This window comes from Protopterus annectens, chromosome 4.part1 (assembly GCF_019279795.1).
Source record: "Protopterus annectens isolate FY-2018-M chromosome 4.part1, PAN1.0, whole genome shotgun sequence".
NCBI lineage: Eukaryota > Metazoa > Chordata > Ceratodontiformes > Protopteridae > Protopterus > Protopterus annectens.
In genome coordinates this window covers 711,860,745-711,887,475 of record NC_056734.1, presented here as the reverse complement: position 1 = coordinate 711,887,475, position 26,731 = coordinate 711,860,745, and the positions used below count along the sequence as shown (strand labels likewise).

The 26,731-nt window shown below is 38.5% G+C and overlaps 1 protein-coding gene across 2 annotated transcripts in view; it reads right to left on the bottom strand.

The window, feature by feature from the left end:
• The window catches only part of VEPH1 (ventricular zone expressed PH domain containing 1), a 4,140,519-nt gene that overhangs the window by 1,155,354 nt on the left and 2,958,434 nt on the right, over positions 1 to 26,731 (bottom strand). For both annotated transcript variants that reach the window (XM_044070483.1, XM_044070484.1), the window contains exon 10: positions 11,225 to 11,361. In XM_044070483.1, coding sequence (XP_043926418.1) covers positions 11,225 to 11,361 — 137 coding nt within the window. The remainder of the gene's footprint in view (positions 1 to 11,224; positions 11,362 to 26,731) is intronic.

The window sequence follows — 26,731 nt, the reverse complement described above, 5'->3', positions numbered from 1 at the left end:
GCTTATTATGACATACACTACAGTCTCATCTGGTGTACTTCTGTAGTCTCAAGGCTCTGGGCTTTTAGTGTGCAGTTAAAGACAGGGAACCAAATGTACAAAGCAGGGATGTAGTCTGCTTTTGAGAGACTGAGAGGGAAACTGCAGTCTTGTCTGGTGTACTTCTATACTCTCAGGACTCTGGGCTTTTAGCATCCAGTTAAAGAATAACACTCATCTGTTGCTCATTGATGCCTGTCATATTTATGGGTAGTTACTAGGGTTGCAGTCCAGGGGACCACTGAGGAGCCTTGCCCAAATTCATAAGCATTGTCCAGTTAAGTGGCTTTCTCAAGGCCACAATGTAGGCAAATGAGGGCTGAGGGAATCAAACCCTGTACCACTAGAACTACAGCTACCAGCCTTAACCCTCTTCACAAACTACCAGACAGAAGGTTTTAGTACCTATAGTTATGCACACCAGACTACGATCTTCCTCTTGAATAAGACCTACAGAGTGGTCATGGTCTCAGCAGACATTGTCTCTGATAGGGCTCCAGTAAGGCACAGCAGACTCTGTAAGATCTTTCTTCAGCTGCTGCACAGGGGCCATAAGAAGCATCTGCTCGCAGAGTATAAAGACTCCTTTGCAAAACTTGTTTTGTGACACCAGCTTGCTAGGAAATTGAGTGATGCCACTTGCATCACCTATTATGGTAATTAGTCCAGGTAAAACATACAGTGACTTATGGTGGTGGCACCCTTCTCAACTAATTGTTAGAAAAGGATTGGGAGAAGGTTATACCTTTTTATGGTAAGCATTCTGTCCTTTGTTTGAAACTGTACATTAGGCATTGCACCTCTAGCTGTACCTATGTTGTTAAGGATGCTCCGCTGATTTACTTCTTGTTTACAAAACAGTAAGATGCCCTCTGAGACAAAGAAAACAAGTTCTCTCCAGGCATCAGGGTAACTGTAGTGTATTGCTGGCAATAATGAACCATTTTAATAAACGAACACACATTAGTAATCTTTTGGATTTGATTTTTTTTTTTTTTGTTGCAATTTTCCCCCATTTATTTTCCTTTTTCTACAGAATCAGCCATGGTGTAGACAATATCGACATGGCAACCACTTCACTCTGCATTGATCATTGTGCCTTCCCTGGGCCCCCAACAGGCCCAAGGACTGCATCTCTGCAGGGTGTTAAAAGTCAACAGATAGACAGTGACTTAGGGGGTTTGCTGGTGGCTTTTGAGGTCATCTCTTGAGAGAGGGACAAGGCTTCTCATGTAAATGTAATGCAGTGGTGCCCCCCTAGGTGGGAAATGAGGTGACTGCTGAGGACTGAGGTGGACCTATGGTTGGACAATCCACAATGGCACCCAGTAGTGCCTCCTTGTGTGGCCGACAGAGCTGCATTACTGATTACCACCATACATTGGAACACCAAAGGCAGTGCCCAGCCATGATGTCAGCCAAAGTAGCGACTATCATCTGGGTGGGTTATTTTCTGGGTCAGTCTGGCAGGCCCTCCTTATTCTTCCTTATCATTACATTCCCCATCTTGTTGTGTCATTGTACATCCTGTTTCTAGTTGAGTCCTACCCATCACCAGCTCTCTGTCCTCTATCAGTCTCTGCCTCTACATCACTGATCCCCCATAAGTATCTCCCCTTCCCACCCTCCCCTTATACCATTTTTCTTAAAAGGATGTGCACCTATATCCACAAATAACATGTATTTGTTTTCCCCACACCTGTCTTCCATTCTTCTGATCTTTCTGTTAGTTCATATTCTTGCTCTTCCCCATTTCTGATTGTATCCCCCCCACCACCGCCTTCCCATTTATATGATAAAATGACTTGATAATTTTTCTAAAGCTCTTGTTTGAGCTGCCTGCAGTGCTTGTGATACAGCTATGGGGTATTTCAGTAGACATGTGAGCACACATAGCATTAGGAACACCACCTGCTTGATGCTTCTCTTTGGGTCACGTGGCCACTCACAGCACAGGCACTCAAGCAGTACATTTACTACCATTATCAATCATTATGTAGTACTGCCCCCAGCATGACCATGCTATGTTATTATTCATGCATGTTTAACCCACTTTGGACTGTGTTTATACTATTTACCATTCTACAGCTTTGTTATGCTTTTTTTTTTCAAATACTCCCCAGTGTTATTATCCCTGTATACTTCTTTTCATCACAGTTAGTAATATGATACTTCAACTCATTTCTTTTGATTAATATTGAATAGATCTATGGAGTCTATGGTTATATTCTCTAGACAACAGGAAGTATTATATTGGTAGAAAATACTAGGAACTATTTACATAATTTTGCAGAACGATTTACTTATTTACATCCACTATTGTTTGTATGTAGCTAGTAAAGACAAACAGAATGGTGCGTAATTATAATCTCGTGTCTGCTCATATTCTGGGCTAATGGAAAATGAATATGATTGCTTGTCCCTTTCAAGCTGAGCATGCACCCAGTTTGTTTTTATCTTTTTAATTATGTACAAAGTTTTCTTTTGTGGATGGCAGGGGAAGATAATTCCTCTTAGCCCTTGCAGTGCCCCTTCTTAATCAAAATAGCCACTTACTTTCTTGTCCCAAAAATTCAAAAATAAGATACTGAACACATGTACTCACATCTGCTTAACACCATTTTGATCTACTTCAGTGAGATGGGACATTTGGAAAAAAAAATACACCTCAGTTATTGGAAAAAAAGAACTATGAGACTTCATAATACAGCTGTTCAAGTTATTAGTACTAAGTGATTATAATTTCAACTCCATTGCACAGGCTGCAGCTTAATTTGTATGCACACATATCCTGACATTTCCACAATCCTTACATTATGGCATTTCATGCCTCATCCCCAAACATACACACACAATGCTTTCTAGGCCTTCATTTGAACTTAAAAACAATGGTATAGGAACAGCTGTAACAGGATCTCAGTGAGGTTGTTCTACTCCAACAACAGATCAAAAAGCCAGTGTAAATGAACCAGTTAGCTTTTTGTTCCCTCTGTAAATTGGGACACATTCATTTCAGCAAGCAAGTCAAGATACTTCTTAACTGTTGATCTCTATTACTACACTAAAACAATTCTCATATACCACTTAAGTTTACACTTAGACAAGACAAAGAGTTACTTGACAGATGAAAAAATATATATATATATATATATGTTCTAGAATTTACGGTAGAGCAATTTGAACCACTCACAATGCCCCTATTATTGCAGCAGTAAAACAAACAAACAAAAAAAAAAAACAATCACAGTGTCACCTAGGAAAAAAATGGTGGGAAAAAGAGAACATATATATTCAGAGGGTGCTGGAAGCAAAGTACCAGTTGGCCTATATAACAGAAATTAGTTCTGTCTTCTAACCAGTTAAGTATGCTTCCCAGTTTTATCTGGCCAGTAATCTTTCTAAAATATGTTTTCCTTATAGCACCTCAAAAGAGTACTAACTGACCTACAGGCCAATGAAGAAGGGTTAAGATTATTCATCTGACCAACATTAACACCCATTTCCCAGCATGTCATTCACTTACCAAATATACAAATAGGTGAATTTGTCTCTTCACATTTGTCTCTTCACAGACAAGCTAACACATTTATGGTCCACAAACAATATTCCTGATGGTTTAATCAACATTAACAAACATGCCCCCTCTGACCCCATCCTAAATCTGTTCATTTTAAGCATAACCACTGGGTATGTTCCTGAAGTATGGAAAATTGATATTGCAATGCCACTCCATAGATGGGCTTCATGTCAGCTCTTAGAAACTATAGACCCATCAGCCTAACAAGCCTATCTTGCAAAGCCATGGACCAAATTATTTCTGGTTTTATAAGTGCTGATATAAGAAAAAGTTATTGCTTCAGATTAGCAACAATACGGTTCTGTGAAAGGGAGATCATATCTATTTAATTTAGTACACTTCTTCAAGAAAATTAGTGAAGCTAAAGACAGTGGCCACACAATTCATACACTGTGCCTGGATCTGGCCAAGGCCACTGACACTATTTCCCATGATGAAATTAAAAATAAACTTAAAGGAATACATTTAGATCCCTATCTTATCTGATGGAAATGATCATTAATCACATAGGAAACATCCAGACACTGGACCCAACCCAGTTTGGTTTCAACAAGTGCAAGCCATGCCTACTCATCCTGCTGGACTTCTTTGAGAAGGTCAGCAAAGCAGTGTATGAGAGTAAAATGGTTCACACCATCTACCTTGACCTGGCCAATATTTGGCACAATACCCCATCTAGGCATAGTTGACAAACTCAAGAGGTTAGGTACAAACCTTTATGTCACTCGATGGATAGCCAGCTGGCTCATAGATAGGACCTAGGAAGTTAGAATTGGGGAGTCCAGCTCTAAAAAGAAAACAGTCACAAGACGAGTCCCTCAGGGATTTGTCCTGGGACCACTCCTTTTTGACATTTACATCTCTGAAGTCAAGGTCAGTGTCAATGGCCTCTGTCTGACTAAACTTGCAGATGATTGCAAATTAGGAGCTATCATTGAATCCCCCACCAACATAAATGTTCATCAGGAAGGGCTGACACAAACAAACTGGTGTCAGACCCATAGACTAAAGCTAAATGCCAAGAAATGAATAATAGCATCTTTTGGGACGTCATCCACCCATGGTAATTATCATATGAACAACATATTCCAAAGAACTGACCCAATGGTCAGGGATTTGGGGACACATATAGGCAGCAATCCAGCCTTTGACCATCAAGCATCTACAGTAGTGAGGAAGTCATTCTATGTTGTGCAACTTATAAACAAAGGTATGGCATCTAAGTCCAAGGAAGTCATTATTCCACTGTATTTGGCATTCATCACATCTATCATTGAGTACAATGCCCCCTTTTCTATGTACCTAATCAGGCATATCCAACAAGTGGAACATCCCAAGAGGTTCCTCACTAAAAGAATACAGGGCATAATTAATGTGTCCTATGCAGACTGCCTCAAGGCACTATCCCTGTATTCTGTCTCCTACAGGCTTTGGATGAGAGGCCTGTGCCTGGCATACAAGGCATTATCAGACCCCACCCCTGATGAGCCTTCTGCATATCTGCAAAACAAACAGCACCAGAATTACCCATTCGAAAGACTTAAACTTTGTATTCGATATAAATATGACTTGCTGGAGACAAAGGTGTGCATCCCAGAGATTTCCCCTTCTCTGGAACAGGTTCCCTGTCCATGTGAAGCAGAGTTCTTCCCTAACCCAATTCAAGTGTAACTTGGACAATTGACTGGGGAGCAGGAAATTCATCCCTGGTTTGGCACCTATGTCTCTAAGTGACACATGCAGACTGTAAATGGTACATTTCCTAAATGTTTCACCTCCCAAGCCCCTGCTTACAACATAACAGAACTTAACAGAGAGTGTGTATACATGGCTAGGCTTAAAAAGGCCCTTGTGGTTGTTAGGCTAGAAAACACCTAGGAAACTATGATAGGCAAACTGACTGAAAGAGAGATCACATATAGCTAAAGTTGCAGGTGTCACTTTAGAAAACAAAAAAGACTGTGATTTTCCTCTGCGTTCAATAATGGGACCCTTCTGTTCAACATCTACTTCTTGGATCTCCAAACCATTAACTCCGACATATGACTAACTAAATTTGCCAAAGTCTCCAAGCTGGATGTTCCCATTCACTCAATATATGATACCATGTTCCTACAGCAAGGGATAAACCATACAAATCAGTGGTGTAGTAAAAACATTTTTGACATGAGGTTACAGTGTAGAGAGCAACCTACTTCAGATTCATATTGTCACTAGATATCTTGGCACATTGATAAACAACTCCCTGTATTTTATGACAATGAAGCAGCAGTTGTCAGGAAATCCTTCTGTCTAGACTAATACCCAAAGGTATTTCATCCAGGTCAAAAGATGTTACTATTCCTCCATACTCTGCCTTGATCAGATCATTTATAGAACATAAAGTCCTTTTAACAGTAGCATAGCTAGGGTGGGGTGAAGAGCCAACTACCTCAGGCACATAGAGTCACGGGGCATGATCATCCATCCAATCCTGATCAGTCTTTAGTGCATACCAGCTTTTAAAAGTTGATATTGTACTTGTGGTCAGAGCTGAGCAGTATAGCCCTCCTTGTGTTGTCTAAACTGTAGCCACTGCTTGCTATATTTGTAGTAAGCTATTTTCTATGGTTAAAAAATGTCTCTTTCTCTCTCTGTCTCTCACTGTCTCTTTTTCTCTCTCTCTTGTTCTTCTGTTTTTTTTTTATTTTTCACTAAAACCTGAGCACTGTAGCACTCTGTGCATGCTATAAGCTATAGCAACTGTTTGCCACATGTGTAGCAAGCAGTTTGATATACTTTATAAGCAAAAATGTTTTGACCCAACTGAAATTTGAGGAAAGAGGGTCAGGTAGGGGTTCAGAAATGAGACCTTAATAGCTCTTGTGTTTCAGGATCACAGACTTTTTTTTATTGCCCCTCAGATGAGAAGGGGTAAAAGTGGGACCCAGAAACAGGACTTGGTTGGCTGAGTGGCTGCTGTATTTTAGGAGCACCAGCCACCACACTGCAGAACTTTTTTGCTCTTCCACTTTAGAGCTAGGACAGGAGGGAGTGGGCATGTATCTGGCTACCTGGTTAGTGTGCCAACTATAAGCAGTAGACCCTTTTTTGGGGTCTTCCATTGAAGAGTTGGAGTGGAGCACCAGTCTGAAAATCAGCCCCAAGTGCTACAAAAGATAGCTCAGCATGTGACTTTTAGAATATAATGTCTCTTTTAATATGTACCTATCCAAACACATCACCTAGAAAGAATCTAGTGGTTTCAATTACCAAGACAGACTTTATGCTCTGTCCTGATCATGTCTCATAAATACCTGTATGGAGATTTATGCTTATCATTCTGTACTGTTTAGGACTCAACCATGGTTGATCTTCTACACCTTCACAAAATGAACAGCTCCACAAAAACTTAAAGTAAGGACTGGAGTCCCCATTAACACATACATAAGATACTCTGGAGGAAGAGATTTATTACTCAGCACTTTCCCCATCTTTGGAATTTTTTTTCCTTTGGATGTAAACAGACTGATACTCTCATTTCCTTTAAGACAATCTTTAATGTGTAATTGGAAGCCCCAAATTCATCCCTGGCCTGACTTGTTTTGTCATTCTGGAGGCAAGAGGTGGCCTATGAGGGAAGGTGTTTGCAAAATGACTACAGTCCATGGACTGACTCCATCTTGCTTGCTCAATGTATCTATGACTGAGACTATGAATTTATAAATATATAAAATCCCTCATCCCAGTTAAAGGAGGAAACTTTCCATGATGTAATTACACTCTGTTTAATGACTGTGTAAGAACTAGATTTCTGCATGCGCACTGGATGAACCAACACAGAATATCTATTAAAAATAAAGCATATGTAACATGTCACTCACATTAATATGCTCATCCACGTCTTACATTCACCCCCTTGAATTTTTCATACAGTAAGCTCACCCTATCAGAAGGAAGCAGTCACTCATAATCCACCAAAACATGCTCAAATAACATCTCCTACATACTATTAAAATTAAAAATGTGTATAGTGTGGAAGACAGGACTTGATGAGCAAAGTCTGCACATGAACATAAGGTTTCTCAGCATTCAAAAGGGTTGGAAAGAGGTTGAGAAGCTCTAGGGAATTTTATGATCTTCAAAATGTTTAATGTCTTCCATACAGACCATAAATTCTGCAGTTCTCTAATCATTTCTTCTTCAAACCGCCCCAGTCATCAAAACATCCATGGCTGCCTGTATCAACCTCTTTTTTGTGTGAGGTGGTCTAGTGCTGGCCAAATTAATAGAAATTGGTGTTTTTATTGTGTTTATTTTTGTTTTTATTGTTGTTTTGCCATATAACTCAATATGAATATATGAACTGACAAATAATATAATTCATGATATATATATATATATATATATATATATATATATATATATATATATACATGCATGTTATATGAGAAAATATTCTAATACAATGTTCTAAGATTTTGTGAATGGCCCTTTGGCCATTATCAAGGATTTAACTCATTGAGGCATAGAACGAACAAGTTCATGACAATGTTCGGTCATAGAAGCAATGCATGCCCAAGCTGAAATGAATACTTCAGTCAGTTGTTGCTTGTTTGTTATGGTCTTTTTCTTCATCTCTGACTTCAGAATAACCAACAAGCTCTGTATTGGATTCATATCTGGACTGTTATCTGGTTATATTAACACTTCAGTACCACAGACCTCAAGGAAACTTGTCAATTGTTGACCTTTGTGACATGGAGCACCATCGTGCATGAAAATGAAGTCCCCTGTCCAGGTAAATCCCTTCTTCTTTCCCCAGTCAAACAGCTGAGGGAGCAGATATTGCTGTAGTACAGTTCTGCACTGTTCCTGCTTCCTGTTTCCCCTGAACAATGTAGAGGTGACCTGTTCTGAATGGTCCACACCATCACTTGAGTGGGGTGCTTGACACGTTGAACAATGCAATCACCCTTCAACTGCTTTCCAGATTGTAATTTGACGTATTGTACTTGCAGATCCAAACAGTCTGTTATGCTCCCATCACTGAAAACAACTTGTTCCCAATCTTCTTCTGACCAGTTATGGTACTCTTTTGCCCAGCGCAGTCTTTTTGCCTTCATTTGGTTGGACAATTTCTGTTTCTTCAGAGGTCTGCAACCTAGAAGCCCGGTATCCAGAAGTCTCCGTTGAACAGTTCTGGAACTCATTGTAAAACCCTATTGTTCCAGCATCCGCTGCAGCTGTCTACTGGATGCCTTGTAATTCTTAAAGCATTTTCTGATCAAATATGAATCATCCCGAAGAATTGTGGACCTTCTGTGACCACATCTGCCAGAAAGTCTGGGCGACAACCCTTCACCAGTATTCTGTTTCTTTTGAATTTGGCAGACTAACTCCAACATTCTTGGCAATTTCTGATTCAGGAACACCTTCTTTGATTAGAATCTCAACTTTTGCATGCTTTCATGGTGGTAAGTCAGCTAATGTACCCATTTTTAAGACTATGGAGTCTCATCATTATGACATCGTTTGTCTTTAAGTAGGTAAGTAACATTTAGTAATTTCATGCTAAACAGCTTTTTCTTAAAGAATTAGGAAACTGAAATGATTTTGAGAATTTCTGAAAAAGCCAGTCGCGGTTGTACAGCAGTAGCATTGTTGCTTCACAGCAAGAGGTTCTCCTGTTTGATTCACGGCTGGAGTGCCTTCTGTGTGGAGTCTGCATGTCCTCCTCACATTCAAGTGGCCTCCGAAAGACATACGTGAATGGACAGTGCTTCGCTGAAGGTTGGGTGTCAGGCTGACAACTTGGCACCATAAAAAATCTACTGCCATTCATTAGCGGACTGGAGTTCCGCTGTGGTGACCCCTAACCGAGAAAAGCCGAAAAGACAAACTGAAAAAGCCAGTCTGAAAATCTCCAAAGAAACTAAGAAATTTCTGTTATTTGTCAGTATTTCTAATAATTTAGCCAACATTGTATACTATGAAGTTAGAGAGTGTCAACTACCTACTTATTTTTGTTTGTATGTAGGTTGGCTGACCCATTATCCAGTTTATCTATATTTTGTAATTCAAGCGTCTGTGACTCTGATGAGCGTCTGTCAAGACTGGCTGTATTTTCTTCCACTGCCAGTAATTTGATGCAGTACTCTTTTCTTAATTCTTCTGTACCTTTAAAAGTTCAACCGTGCATATATTTTGCCAACAACCACATAATGTAGTTTGTAGAAAAAAAAAAAAAAAACAATGGTAATGGCAAATCACTGGGATTATCCGAGGACTGAAGTCACCAAATAATGATAGACATTTGAGTTTCAGACTTCATATCCTTCACACAATGTATGTTAACAAACTCTGTTGCTTTAGCAACTTTCTAAGAGCAATATTTAATATCTGTCCCTGTTTTTGGACCTTTGTCCCCATTTCTTCCAATAAGAGGCTGAGGAGTATGCTTTAGAGTCATTCCTAGTTAATTATCTAGTCCTCCACGCTCCTGACACTACTGAACTACATAGCCTACCAGAAGTGTTAACGCTAACCCTAAAACTCCCACCCATTTCCTAACCCTATTCATACCTCTCCAGTCTCTAGCTCTAAAGTCCCCAATTACTCCATAAACCTAAAACTCTCCTCCCTCTTCATAAACCTAAGGTCTCCAGTAAGCTCCAAAACTGTAAAACTCCACTCCCAATCACAAGCCCTGCACTCCCCTCCAGCTTGCTAAACCTAAAACTCTCTTCCTGCTCTCAAAACCTAAAGTTTGCAATCATTTCCCAACCCTAAACTCCCCTAGCCCTATGTAACACTAAAACTTCTCTTCCCTAAACCTCACTGGCTTCATGTTCCTTACATCAAAATTTCCTGATGGTTGCTTAGCCCTAAACTTCCTTGCCACTCCATATACCTAAAGCTCCTCCTCCCTAAACTAAACCCCCCTCTCCTGACCTCATCTATGCTCTCACCCCTTCCCAATCCCACCCAAAGCTGACAGACTTACCTTGCTTAAACTCACAGTGGCCATGCGAATGAGCTAAGGGACACTTGAATCCCTGGTAACAAAATGGGGTCTTTAAATACCAAGGCCCAAAAGGTAGATTATTTTATATTTGAAATTACAAAAGCACAAAACGTCTTGGCCATTTATGTTCAACTTTGATTTCCATAATTCTTTGCAGAACATAACATTTTTTACTATTTTTTCTGTCTAGTGCCCACTTTGAGAATATGTCTTATCACTCAAAGACTGCAGATCTGATTATTAATTCTTAATAGCATGACTAGAACATATCTGGAAAATATGATGATACAGAGAATTCTGCTTCTCCATTCTTAGCCAGAAAATAATAGTCCTTTTTTTTCTTAAGAGGGTCATTTTTTACCACAACAATTTAATTCAAATTAATTCTAAATACCATGGAAAAAAGAAACGTTGCTGGATATAGCTGTAATAATTAGAATCAGGAAAAATGTAACCCACTCGAACAAGCTAGGAGAATATTATAATAAGATGCATTGCCTATTCACTCACATTTGTAGCTATAACAGGCATTTTTTTTACATCTGTGATCTTAATGGTTGCCCTAAGAAGCTCTGGTGTGTGAACCAATAAAGAGAACTTACCTGCTGGAACAGGAACATGATACGAATCCAGACCTGAGGCTCTTGGCTGCTGATAATAAAACTCGATTTGCTATAGAGACAGTAATTTCCTTTCTTTGAGCAGCTGAATGATATCTTTGCACAAATTTTAGGAGCATCTGAAAGAATAGAAAATAAAGGAAAGGGAATATTAGGGATTTTTTTCTCTGTGTACTAATATCAAAAAGTCTCCAGATAAAAATGTTATTCATTGAAAAATGATGAAATATCCAATTATACAAATAAAATAATTGATGAAATACTGAGGACCTGGGACACCAGATTATTGCAAGTTATTAGATGGTCACCCGACACTGTGAACCTTGGTTCTAGATGATTGTCACTGTTGAAATGATACCCCTACCTAATGTAAAAAATGGCAAATAGTTTATGGATGGATGGATTAGATGGTCACTGTATGAACAAAATACTTAACACTCCTTTTTTTAGTACTTAGTGAAATATTACATTTTAGGTATACTCTAGATGTTTTCGTGTTTGTATCGTTATATAAACAACACCAAATAAGCAACACAAGCAGGTAAATCTGAGTCAAAGAATTAATTAGTAGAAATATAACACAGCACACAAACATGCATCAGGTATTTATTTAAACATTTATGTATTAGTAATAACATTTGCAATATTTTCATTTAGTCATTAATTACAAAGAAAAGAAACCAGTGTTTAAAAAACTGCATTACTGATTAACAGTTTGAGATTAGATGAATGAATTAAATGATATCCAAACATATATTAAAAATGACAATGGCCATATTTTTCAGCTGAAAAGTAAGTACAAAGTTTAGATACTTGGTTTGCTTCACTGAATTATATGAATATTAGAGTATACTACAATGGAAAGCTGCAGCATTTCTAATAATACACAACCCCTCCTCAAGGTGGCTGGTATGAATGCACACATCACTGTGGTAGTAGTTCCCAACAGTGCATCCTGCCATGCATGCACGTACTGTGTAGAACTACTACCATCACTTGCATGGGAGCATCTAACTCCCATCTGTGGGTGTGGCCATTAACATGGCTGCAAGTGGACAAATAGAGCTACTGCCCCCCCCCCCCCCATGATGGGTGAGCCTGTATTTGCTACTCCTTTCCATCCTCCTGCACAGCTCTTCAGTGCCTGAACCACTTCTCAGACTGAGATCATCTACATCATAATTAGGGCTTTACTCCTCTATGCCACAGAGCTTTAGTGTGTCCTTTCTTTGATTACAGTGTTACAAAGTTACTTGGAAGGTCAAGATTTAAAATGAGTTCATAACAGACCCTATTTCATAAGAAGTAAATCATGCCTATTTATTCACTAAATAAGACATAAATATGGTTCTTAAAGATTTTTAAGGATGATGATTTTTCTAACTGTTAAGTATGTGGTATATATACCTGGCTACTCTGTTACAGTAGAGAGTCAATTATCCGAACGTCGATTATCAGAAATGTCAATTATCAGAACCAGCCTTCCAAAGTTTTTGGGTAGGAAAAATCATAAAGTCTGAATATGTTAACATTATACATATTTGCTTGAGCATGTTTTTGAGCTTGTAGCCAGCTTGTGTGTGAAAAATATTCTTTATTGTCCATTGGAATTGCTGAATGGTTGAAAAGTGTAGAAAAAAAACAAAATTTTAGATGCTTTTTATCCATTTCAGTTATAAGCTTTATTATCCGAACAATTTGATTATCTGAACTACCCTAGGTCTCAATTAGTTCAGATAATCGACTCTTTACTGTATGTTAAAAAAAGTCCTGCTTCCTTAAAATCTGTTAATAGCAATTATCAGATGCTTATTTCTTATGTTGTGGCTATAAGAAGAAAAGCTAAAGCATTTTGCTGCCAGTAAAATAGTGTCTTTGGAACATTTATATTTACAAATCAAGTCACTGCTGAGTGTAACTTCAGACATTTCAGCCTTTCTTCATAACTGACTCTCCTGAAGCATGAACATTTTATATAATACTTCCAGATTTTTTCTACTTTGTTGATATCACTAGTATCATATGTGCAAAAACAAAAAATATATACTAGCAGTAGCCTAACTATGCCAAATTTGCAATCATACTTAAATACACTACCAATATATGTAACCCCTTATGAATTGCAAAAAGAGGCAATTCTGGGCACATTGTGGGTGCTGAGAAGAGCACTCTTGGCGATCATCAAAGACTGAAGCAATACTAATTCCATTGAACTTCAGTTGTATCCTGACTTAGGAATAGGTCCATTTCATCATGATATTAGAAAACCAAGATGCTTGGAGAAATTAAAAAAGTGGAAAGGACCATACCGGAAAAAATACCTTAAAGAAATTGATTTAAAAACAGATCTTATAATAATCTAAAACTTTTTTTACCCACATGGTTATTTGTGTCAAATATCAATTTGTTGTTTACCCCATGGTCTCTAAAATAAATGCATCCTTCTAGAGCAAGTGATTCCATGCATACAGTCACAGGTTAATTAGATACCCTATTTGTAATACTTTACATTTGCGAATACTAAAACTTATTTAGTGATTACTCGCTTTGACCAAGCAAACTTCAAAAACTAATTATAAAACTAAAACAAGAAGAATAACGATCTTAAAATAAATAAGTTACTACTGAATACTGGGATCATTATTGTTATTTGTTTTAGTTTTATATCTAGTGGTTACTCAGCCAATGATAAGTTTGTCTAAATAAGAGATTTTTGATCAGACTAGATAGTTTGGCAACAACAGTGAACCTATATACCCAGTATTTATGGGCTGTTGGCAGAGTAGATATAAATTAGTTGACTAAAAGGGTCTATATTAGAAAGATGAAACCGCAAAACAGCGAATGCGCTTAGATTGACCCAAAATGATCGAAACTGCTGAATATTGAATGGTCACAAAAATCGCTGGGCCAACACAAAAAAAAAAAACAAATCTAAATACAAAATACACGAACCACAAAGATAGCAAACACGAAAAAACATTAAATGCTAGGAACTCCACTTCTTAAAGTAAATAACAAAAGTGTAGTTTATTCAGCGACTGCAGAATTTGATAAGCAGCATCAATGAAGAGAATCCACAAATCAGTAAACCAATGGACTGAAATGACAGTTGGTATTATGACAAAATCATAATTGCGTATAGCTTAAACAGCACATAAATCAGTATAACCTCACAATGTAACCTCGTAGCGCCTCGGCCAAACAGTCTTTACAGAGTAATGAATTAAACTAAACCTGACATTTATACACAATACCAATTATTCAATTAATTAAATAATTCACTAGAATTCCAATTAATAAGAACATTTCACATTCTAAACTGTATAACAAATGTTAAAAACAATAATGCATGAATATTACATAAAACTCTTCCAATTACATTCCTTATTTAAACCCATGGGCTGTAAAGTAATATATTTTAAAATTAGAATGGATTCTTTCCCAAAAGATATTTTACCCTACTCTCACTTGCATAAGTAGAGATAATTTGTTCTAACACTGTGACTTTAAATTTTAAAGGACTACCTCCATGTTCAACATTACTATGTTCTCCCAAAAGACTGACTATTTTATGATTTTTTTATATCTCTTATGTGTTCTTTAACTCACTCAGCTAAACTTCTTTTCATTTCTCCCACATAGAATTTATTACATTCACATCTGATAGCATAGATCACACCTACACTTTTACATGTAAACTGCTTTTCATTTCAAATTTGTTACCATTTATTTCTTCAAAAGTTTTAGTTATGTATTGACATATTGAACATTTACCACATGGCTTGGTGCCTATATCCAAACTTATATTTCTTATTACATCATTTGGTCTTTTATAAACACTATGGACCAAAAAATCTTTAAGATTCCTACCTATTTTGTAGGAACATTTAAATTGTAAATTCTTAAGTGAAGGTGCGTCTCTTTTTATTATATTCCAGAAACCAACAAGCATTTTTTTGCAATTCATTTGAGAAGATAGTGTGTTTGGACCTAAAGCCTATAATTTGTTGTAAATCCCATTCTTTTTTATTATTAATCCTTAATTCATATCTATGTCTATTATTATGTCTCATTATTCTCTGTCCAAACACTTTATTATAGCTCCCTAGAGCCAATTGTTCAACAGCTTCTTTTAATGAACATATCACTAACTCCAATGGCTACTTTTTTAGCCTCTTCTACACACAAAATAATTTGGAGGGGCTCTGCCCCCAACACCTCCCCTACTTAAATATACCAACTCCAAGATCACACTACAGTGGAGGAAATAGCAAAGCCCTGACAATGGCCCATCAATTTTTTCCCTGGGAAAAAAAATCGCTGTTGCCCATTTGAGGTTCTGCAGCTTCGATCAAGTTGGGTCGATCTAAGCACGTTCACTGTTCTGCTATTTCATTGTTCTAATAGGAACCCGACTAAAAGCAGCCCCAGAACTGATCGCTATGGTATACCTTTCATGACAGCAAATTTTCTTGATATAGCATCCTTGGTTTTGATGATGGGTTTCCTGTCCTTGAACTAATCAGCAATTCTTTGAGATATTTGTGTTTTATCTTTATATAAAACAGACTGTTACAGGACTGAGCCATTTTCTGTTTGGTTACTAAAAGCTTCTGCCACTCATGTGGCTATCAATTTCAGGGTTATATTACTATGCTTGGACATTTGGAAGAGTATTCTATGATTAGACTATGCAGCAAATTAAATGTTTCTTTTAACATTATCAACTTTATCATCCCCATTGGAGTGACCACAACCTTGCATATTTTCCTATCTTTGTCTGTGTTAAAGACTTTACTACTGTCATTTTCATGGTTAGTGAGCAGTAGCTATATTTCAAACATCAATAATCCGTAAGCATGTAATGTTATACAGGTAGTTTCCCAAGGAATAATACTTTTCAGAATTAGACTCCTAAGATGAGATGTGGTGGTCCAAGGGCTGATTATTACTTTGTTGATGCTGCAAAGACTATAACTTGCTCCTGGCATTGTGCCAAAAGTGCCCCCCCCATTACTCCACATACACACACACACACAAACATACACACACACACACACACACACACACACACACACACACACACACACACACACGCGCGCACGCACACACACACACACACACACACACACACACACACACACACACACACACACGCACGCACACACACACACACACACACACACACACACATACACACACACTTAGAAAACTGTATTTTTTAACTCTGCTACATAAGTGCTTTTCCGTTAAGAGTAACAAACTTTTATTTTAAAAAAATCTGCTGCAGTTAAACATACTTCAAGCAACTTGGTGTCAATATCATCTTCTACAGAACTGTTGAGCAATCAAATGTCTTCAGAGATGCTATAGTAATTGGACTAGAAAGATGTACTAAATCAGAAAATTTACCATGAGATGTACATGGTGTACACCTCACAGCAATGTTTTTGTATTCAGATACTGCCTTACCACAGTGCTTTGGCATGAAGGCTTGTACCACCATGGGGGGCTGGAAGCCTTGTGGGTTGTCTCCATTGCCATGACAGATGATAAAGAGGTATTCCAGGAGACAGACATATGCAATTTATCAATACGCTGTCTCTCAGAGATGCCTACAGCAAGGAATTTATGCAGCAGAGATATTCAGAGAATCTCTTGGCTGCTTAAATTAGCATGACCATTGTTGATCACTCGTGTTGTAAAACATACCAAAAGGCTATGTTCATCCAGTGAAGAAGAGGTAAGTACTGGGGAATTTATCAGTTAGGTATTTTTTTGGGTGGGGTGTATGTGAGGTGCTGCATGTGTGGATGTCTGGTTGGGAGGTCACAAAAGGACAGGTTAGTGAGAGAGTAGGTGAGGTCTATGTGTGTTTGTGTGTGTGTGTGTGTGTGTGTGTGTGTGTGTGTGTGTGTGTGTGTGTGTGTGTATCTGTATGATTGTGTGCACACCTGAATGGGTGTGTGTCCATGACAACCGGGTGGGGAGGGAGCCGTGTGTGTGTATGTGGAGAGGGGGCCATGTGTGTGTGTGTGTGTGTGTGTGTGTGTATGTTTGGAGGGGTGATTGGGTTGGAGTGACTGTTATACTTCCACACATCCATAGACTAATGAGAAAACCTTGCAACATTATATCATGGGGAACACTAACCACCAGGGATTACACTGTCATCTCATGCCTTAATGGCACTTAAACCTAGCAAGATTAGGAAAGAAAACTAACCACCAGGGAGAACACTTTAGCAACATACTTTAGGGGCACTAATAAAAAAAAGACAAAAACATGTAATACAATGTGGGTTGGGGGGAATACTAGACTCAGGGAATATTCTACATACTTAAAGGTACAGAAAAGGGATTCCTACCCTGTACCCTCCTACCTCCCACAAAATAAATTCGTTATCTGCATCACCATTAGACACCAAATAAGAAAGAAGAATTGAAAAAAATAAAATAAATTGCAAAGGGTAGAAAACTCTGAACCCTTGTCATATGAAACATCAGCATTAACACTATATTAACAGAGCCTTCCTGTGTCCTGAAAGAGTGCTCTTCAAACTATCTGGAGATATACAGAGCTGAGTATATTTTTCTGGCACTTCAGAGTTGTGTAATGGTAATTGTAGTTTGACTAATTTTATATCATTGCTGGTTGGCTTCAGAGTTGTGCACTGTTATTTTTGCTTCATTGTATAGTTTTTCAGATCTCTGCAGAAGGTGCCCCCCCCCCCTATTTGTCTGTGTCTTAAGTTGGTATAACTGGTTTTTCCTGTGTCCTGAAAGAGTGCTCTTCAAAGTATCTGGAGATATACAGAGCTGAGTATATTTTACTGTTATTGTTGCTTCACTGTATAGTTTTTCAGATCTCTGCTGAAAGTGTTGGCTTTCCTATACCCACCCTCCCTATTCCTGTCTTGTTGTTTAAATTTGGAGGCTTTTGCAGTTGCCCGCCCCCACTGCAGATTTGATCTGGGACCCCCCCCCCAGTCCCATCTCTTTACCTCATTCTACCTAATAGACTCCTTCTGCACTTGGTTTTAGTCATTTATAATTTAATTGCATTTTTTAAACTGTTTGGTCTAACATTGCTACATACTCAAGTGTGCTAGCTTGTACTGCATTTGAATTGTTTTTACTGCTGTTTTAGCTACTTTTCTGTATGTATGTATGTATGTGTATATATATATATATATATATATATATATATATATATATATATATATATATATATATATATCTTTGGCACAATAACTTATCCAACCACCTACACATTTCCCTTGGAGTTCCTCAAGGCTCAATTATTGGCCCTCTTCTGTTTTTAGTTTTCATTAATGATCTTCATACTACTGTTCCTCTTGCAACCTGTATACAATATGCAGATGATTCTAGTCTGATTTGTTCTGCATCTTCCCCCTCCGAACTTCACTCTATCACCCAACAGACATTCCAAACTGTTGAAATGTGGTTCTTAAAGTGATGCTTAATCTTAAACTCCAAGAAAACCAAATTATTACTTTTCTGCCACACCCGTAAATCCTCTCCACTCAACTTCTCTGTCTTGTCAAGTAATGGCACCTATATTTCCCCCGACCCAACTACCAGGCTCCTAGGAGTGGAGATTGACAACAATCTAAGCTTTGACACTCACCTTAACAATACTCTAAAACTACTTAACAGAAAACTAGGCTCATTGTACAGAATTAACCCATTCCTTACTCCACTTGCCAGAACATCCATCGCCCACTCACACCTAATTTCCACCCTCCTTTATGCCTCATCTATCTACACTAATCTGTTATTTCACCAACTCTCCATAGGTCATAAAATCCTGTATAAACCCTTTAATACTCCCATACTCACTACTCTTATTACTCCTTACTGCAATCTTAAAAGCCTACGCTCTTCTAATAAACTTCTTATTTTCACTTGTAAACCCTATAACATGGCCGGAAACTCTTTGTTCTCAAACACAGAAGGAAAAGTCTGGAACTCCATTCCTGACAATCTCACTGCACTCTCTTCTCCTCCCTGCTTTAAATCCCAACTTAAATCTCACCTCAAAACCCACTGGCTCTGCCCATGTACTAACCCTGAGTAGTTTTCTATATCCTCACAAGTACTTCCTTTTTTTCTGATTACAGAACTTCAACTAACACTTCCCTATTTCTTCTATCATGCTCAATTTGTACACCTATTAAATTTATAGTTTTTGTAGTTAATTTCTAATATTTCTTCTGCAAATATATGCTAATGAATCTTCTCATAGTTAATTGTTTTTTTTCTCTGTTATTAATGTATGCTTTTGGAGCTTTTCTCACCGGGCCTCTGCTGAAAATGGACATATATCCAGTCGGAACAGCCCGGTCAACAAATGTAAAATAAAATAAAATAAATAAAATAAATATATATATATGTCTATATATATATATATATATATATATATATATATATATATATATATATATATATATATATATATATATATATACCTTTCCTGTAACTAGTGTAGTCCAGATTCAGATTTGCTGTATCCAGAACTGTATATAAGCTTCTGAGCCCCCCCCCCCCAAGCTTTCTGTGTCGGAGGGAAGCCTTCTAGCTTATCAGTGGGAGTGGTAAGCACTAGTTAACCTATCTACCACATAAGGAGTGGTTTTGGCCAAGAAATTGTACTTATTGGCCATTTGGGCAGTTTTTCCATCTCTCTCAACTTTCTGATTTAAAAGCCCACATTTGCACTTGTTTCCCCCCTTTCCTGTAACTAGTTTAATCCAGATACAGATTCTTAGTTTTAGCACTTGAATTTGCTTATTCGTGATCAGCACTTGTTCAGAACTTGTAAGCACTAAATAACCTACTAATTACTACAGCACTCAACCTTCCTCATTACCCAGAGGAAAACAGTTTTGGTACTTACTTTCCTCACTTGCTTACAGAAAAACAGCTCTTGTACTCACTTTCCTCACTTATCTAGAGGAAAACAGTTTTTTTATTTAGGCATGTCCAAGGGTCAGCTCCCAGTGTTCTCTCCTGTCTATCTGATGAATCTGGGCATCTTGGGGCAATGTAGAAATTGCGTCATGTACACAGACAACCCTCTCCTCCTACCACCCAACACTACAACCTGTGAGAGATGCACTTATCTAGCCAAACTGGAGGTAAAGCTCTCTCCAATCAAGACTGAACTTGACAGTCAAGAGGAGAAGGTAAACACGTGCACAACACCACACTCATCACATAGTCTCACTAAATCTACACCACCAAAATCCACACATAGAAACACAAAAACATTTGCGGAGGCTCTCAATAATAATCTGCTCAAGCAAGAGAAATGCAAGCAACCTCCACCCCCCAACACAACCCAAATGACACATAGCCCACAGACTCAGTGTGCCACTCAACCACAGCCAATAAGGCAAAACAATGTACCCAACACACTAGTCATAGGTGACTCTATTGTCAGGCACACTGATGCCCCACTCACCAGGCTAAACAAGGAGAAGGTTACTGTCAGCTGCCTGTCGGGTACCAGGATCCGCCACATAACACACACACTCAGGTCACTCCACAACAAGTACAAATATGACTGTCATTGTCCATATGTGTGTGAATGACCTGAGATGTACCTCCCTGAACTACATGAAAAGAGACATGGAAGAGCTCTCCTATCTTGTAGCCCAGGCAGGTATGACCCTAGCCCTGAGTAGCATTCTGCCATCACCCAGAATGATGCCTCAGTACAAGTACAAAATGATTAACTTCAACAATTGGCTAAGCTTCTGGTGCCATTCTAAAGGGATCCAGTATTTGTCTGCCTGGGATGACATGGTCGACAGACCATGATGCTTTGCCAGAGATGGCCTGCACCTGTCACCCCTGGGATTCCGGATAATGGCTAAGGTTCTTGCCGCCCCTATAGTGCCTTTTTTAGGCAAGGTTTAAATCACAAATTCACCACCGTAAAGGGAACAGGCAAGCAAAAACCGAGGGTGATGCTACTCAATGCTAGAAGTCTAAATCTCAAAATGCACTCACTTGAGGCACTCCTTAAAATGGAGAACATCGATATCTGTGCAGTGACTGAGACCTGGTTCAAGGCTCCAGAGAGCACCCCTGCACTACCAGGCTGTAACTCATACCACACTTTTCAGCCATGTAACCTGGACCAGAACACCAAAGGTGGAGGTGTATCCATATTCATTAAGGATATCCACACCTCCAGGCTAGTTGCTCAGCATAATGCAGCCAAGGTTATCCAAGTGCAACTAACTCTGGGCAAAACTGCAATCCAAATTGTAGCTTGCTACAGATCACCCACCATGCTCCAGGAGTCCCACTCCTCATTTCTTGATGTACTGGAAAATATTAGGGTTCAACCAAATACCCTAATAATGGGTGATGTCAACTATCCCACCATTAACTGGGAAAACTACTCATGTACCAACTTCTTTGCTCAATGCTTTCTGAAATTCATAAACTCCAATGCCCTGGATCAACTTATCCACACCCCCACCAGGGGCAACAATATCCTAGATCTAGTCATTACCAACATGAGTGACTGGAGTTCCACACCTGAAGTCAACACCTCATTGGTCAGATCCGACCATAAGCTAATTACCCTAGATATCCACATCCTGCCCCCACCCCCCATTAAGGAAACCATGGTAAAAAATTTCTCCAAAGCCAACTTCATGCTTCTTAAGACAGAAGTGGTGAACTTCATGACACCCATGCAGATGGACAATACTGTTACGACTACTGAATCCTACACAATTGCACTTTATAAGCACTTACATGAGTGCATGGATTGTGCTATCCCAAACAGAACCAAGACGCTATCCTCCAAAAAAAAGGAAGCCAATCTGGTGGTCCCCTGCCATAAACAAACTGTACAACAGAAGGAAGAAACTGTTGTAAAAGAGAGTAAAATCCCATGAGTGGAGGAGCTCCCTGGACAGCCTCAGTAAGAAGCTGCAATCCCTGATAAAATCCTCCAAAGCTAGTTACAACAACAAAATTGCCACTGATTTTAAAGACAACCACAAAGCATTCTATAGCTATGTCAAGAATCTCAATGGCAACACTCAGATCTGCTCTGAGTTACAGCACAATGGCGCTAAATATATAGACCCAACTGATATTGCCAACATCCTGGCAGATAGGTTCAGTGCTAACTTTACGCCCCCTCTCACCCACTAAATAGCCCATCTCTATACCGGAAGAATGCAAAGTTCCTGTAATCACAGCTCCGCAGGTAAAAAACACACTCTCCAAAGCCAAGAACACAGCATCCATGGGACCAGACAACATCCCAGGCTGCATTCTATACAAACTACAGAATGAACTGGCACCCCACCTAAGTACCATGTTCAATCATAGCTTCACCTCAGGCTTTATGCCTGCTGAATGGCGCACATCAATGGTTATCCCACTCCACAAGGGGGGAGCCACCACGGACCCCGGGAACTACTGCCCCATTAGCCTGACGAGCCTGGTATGCAAGGCCATGGAACGTATCATCATGGAACTTATAAACCAAGACATTGGTAATCTCCAAACTCTGGGCCCCTCCCAGTTCAGGTTTGAAAAAGGCAGATCATGTCTGCTAAACCTGATAGAATTATTTGAAGCAGTCATCAAAGCCGTAGACAAGGGTAAGGTGGATCACATAGCCTATCTAGATCTTGCCAAGGGTTTCAACACCATTGCCCACTCTGGAATTATAGATAAACTCACTAAACTAGGTATAAATCCCTATGTCACAAGATGGGTTGCCAACTGGCTCACTGACAGAACCCACACTATGAAAGTAGCAGACTCCAAATCCAACTTCAGACCAGTGACAAGTGGAGTACCACAGGGTTAAGTCCTGGGTTCTCTCCTGTTTGGTATCTACTTCTCTGAAGTACAGGCTAACACAGAAGGTCTTTGGCTAATGAAGTTTGCAGATGACTGCAAACTAGGAGTCATAATCGAAACTCCTAACGATATGGACATCCTACAAAAGGGCCTCACTGAGACAGATGCCTGGTGTCAAAGCCATGGCCTCAAGCTCAATGCCAAAAAGTGCATTGTCATCGCCTTTCGTAAAAACTCTGTACCCATGAACTGCAACATAAGCGGTAGTATACTTTACACTGAAAGTGTGATAAGAGACCTTGGGACACAGGAGGACAGTAGTCTCTCCTTTGACAATCACATCGCCACAGTAGTCAGGAAATCCTTCTACGTGGCACACCTCATCATAAAAGGTTTCTCATCCAGAAAAAAAGAGGTCATTGTTCCCATCTACTCATCACTCATTAGACCCATTATAGAGTACAACGTCCTTTTTGGTATGTACCTCACAAGACATCTACAACAACTGGAAAGGCCGCAGAAATACCTCACAAAGAGGATTACTGGCCTCAAACAGATGCCCTATGCAGACCATTTAAAAAAACTCTAGCTTTACTCTGTCGCATATCGCCTACTCAGTGGTGATCTCTGCCTAACATACAAAGCTATGTCAAACCCAAAGCTGTTGGACATGCTCCACTTGAAGAAATCCCAATCCCTCCAAGCTACATGCTCTAGGGACCTAAACCTTGTCACCACAATAAGCAGAACATGCCGGAGGAATAAGTTCCTGTCCCAGAGACTTCCCATACTCTGGAATAAACTACCTATCTATATCAAACAAAGCTCCTCCTTAGCACTCCAAGAAAAATCTTGATGATTGGATAGGAAATAGGAAATTCACCCCGGGGATCACTTCTGTGTCTCTGCTCGACAGTGGCCCAGGAAAATAATTTTCTTGGGTGGCAAAAACCAGGGTACCTTTTTGGCTGGGCTTGTTTAGGCCCCAGGGCTGATAGCCTAGTACCTACCTATGAACCTGTGAACCTATAAGTTAGCAAAGTGAGTTTTTCCTAATATATAACAAGGCCCTTGGGCATTATTCAGTAATTCCAACAGTTCATAAGTTTTGAGGGAGAGGGACAAATACATAAAACAAACTTATCAACCATATAGCGCAAGAAATATAAACAAAGCCAATATTAATGGTGGGATAAAGACTCAATCAGGGCAACATTTTAAATATTCCTCCTATAAACAATAAACAAAGAAGGTGATTCACCTAACAACCTTTGCAGTAGCATGCCTTTACTGAAGGCTATGAAGTGCAAAACTCTAATCTTGGGCATGAAAGATTTATTGTAATCATCTGTTTTACTCGAGCAAGAAAAGAGGACATATCAGGGATGTTTTGATAACACAGGTAAAGTGTGTGTGTGTGTGTGTGTGTGTGTGTGTGTGTGTGTGTGTGTGTGTGTGTGTGTGTGTGTGTGTGTGTGTGTGTATGTGTGTGTGTGTGTGTGTATGTATGGCAATGTGAATGGGAGACATGCATGTGCTAACACTATGCATCAGTTCCCCGTCTTAACTACCATAGGAAAGTGTTGATTTGTACTCACAGTAGTTTACAGTGATTAACTGACATTCAAATTAGTTGTTAAAGAGGCCTTTTCACATTGCAGCTAATGTATCTCTGAATGCAATAGATCTGCACCGTGGAAACAGGGGCTTTTTACTGCAGCCCAAATGTGACAGCTAGGGTTATTTCTAAACCCTCAGGCATTTCTTTTCAACAATACCTGCCCAACTACTATATTATAATTCTAATGTATTGTAAGTTCCAGTTTGCCATCCTGTTTCCTCTGGTTATCTAATTACATATTGGCTCTTTGGAGTAGGAGCCTACACATCTCACCACATTAGCTTTATGTGCATTAGGGGCAGTAGCATGGACACTGGTCAGAGGAGCTCTGTTAACATAATACAGGTTGTTTTTGGAAACCCACTGTATACTAATTTTCAGCAGTTTCAAGCTATTGCTTCTCAGCTACCCATTTGTGTCATTAGCTATAAATTTGACAGCACAATATCTATCTTCTTACTAAAGTCTGAGAGTATGTGTCTGCTTCTCTGTGCATTTCTGACAGTTTTAAAAGCATACACACTGATTGTCAAATCTTGGTTGCTAATTTCTAGCAGACATTTTTTCTTTTTTTCAAAACAGGTTTATTGTTTTAACATATAAGAGAAATATCATAACAATTTTATACAAGTAATTAAAAATAGGTATTATTATAATATTCAACAAAACAACTAAAGTATTTACAAAGACATCCACTACAATCAGATCAATTAATTAAACTAAAATACCATGTTATTGAAATTAAAATTTTTTAACAAATTTTGTAAATTATCCCATACAATATAATAAGATGTTTTTCTATTTGTTCTTGTCCTAATTGTGTTTATTTCCATATGGCACACTATATTCATAACATTTTTAAATTCATTGAACGAAGGAGGTGTATCTGAAATCCAATTTCTAGTTATTATTTTCCTAGCCAATGCTAGAAGGGAAGCTTAACCTTTTTAACACTTTGAGGTACAGGTGTGTTGAATAATATAAGAGATTTAGAAATAATGAAATTATCTGTAAAAAGAGCCTGCAAAAATTCATTAATTGACTTCCAGTATTCTTTCAATTTTATACAGTCATAAAACATATGAGCCCAGATAGCATTAATTTCTACATTACATCTCTTACATAAATTATCTTTATTATTTATTTTATTAACATCAAAGGTGTATAAAAAGATCTATGTAAAAATTTCCATGTATAAAGTCTCCAGACAATGGAAGACGTAGTTCTATAAGCAGATTCCAATATATATTGTTTATCTTGTTGATTTGGTGGGTCCCCATTAATAGAAGTGAAATAATTCCAGTATGAATCTACACTGTAAAAAGTTTCTTGTCTGATAATTTTATGTATGTATGAAAGTTTACCTTTATCAGAAACTTTATGTTGTAAATTTAATATCAAGTAATCAATCAGTGTTGGAATAGATTCTTTAACTGTTATAGACATTAGATCTATTTTATTAATGAGATGTTGTCTAAAGGTCTGAACCTCTAAGCAGACATTTTTTCTGATATGTGTGAAACTTAATAGTTTGGGCATTGTGGGAGGAAATCCAAATTGTTTTTTTTTTTTTTTTGCACTAAATGTAGCAAGGAGCATTATTTTGAAGTTTTTTTGTAATTTGTCTTGCTTGCTTGCTCATTACTAACATCGATATATTATTTTTGTATTTTTACTACAGTGGTGTTTCACTTAAGATTTTCTTCTTTGAGGTTTAGAACTTCTGGGTTAGTGCAAAAAAGAAAAAAAATTTTAGGCCAATTTGAGGTTAGTTGCTTGTGAACTGTGAAAGAATCTTAAAACTATTTTCTGTGTAGTGTTAAAAGGAACACCAGTTCAGTGTTTACTTCAGAAAGCTGACACAATAGACCACTGCATGAGTAAAACCGATATGAAATCCCCAACCTCATAAAACTTGATACTATCAAATTCTTAAATCCAGCACTTCTTGAGTCGTATCTAAATAAGTTTCTGGGTAGTTGTTAATGGACCTTACGGGGGGGA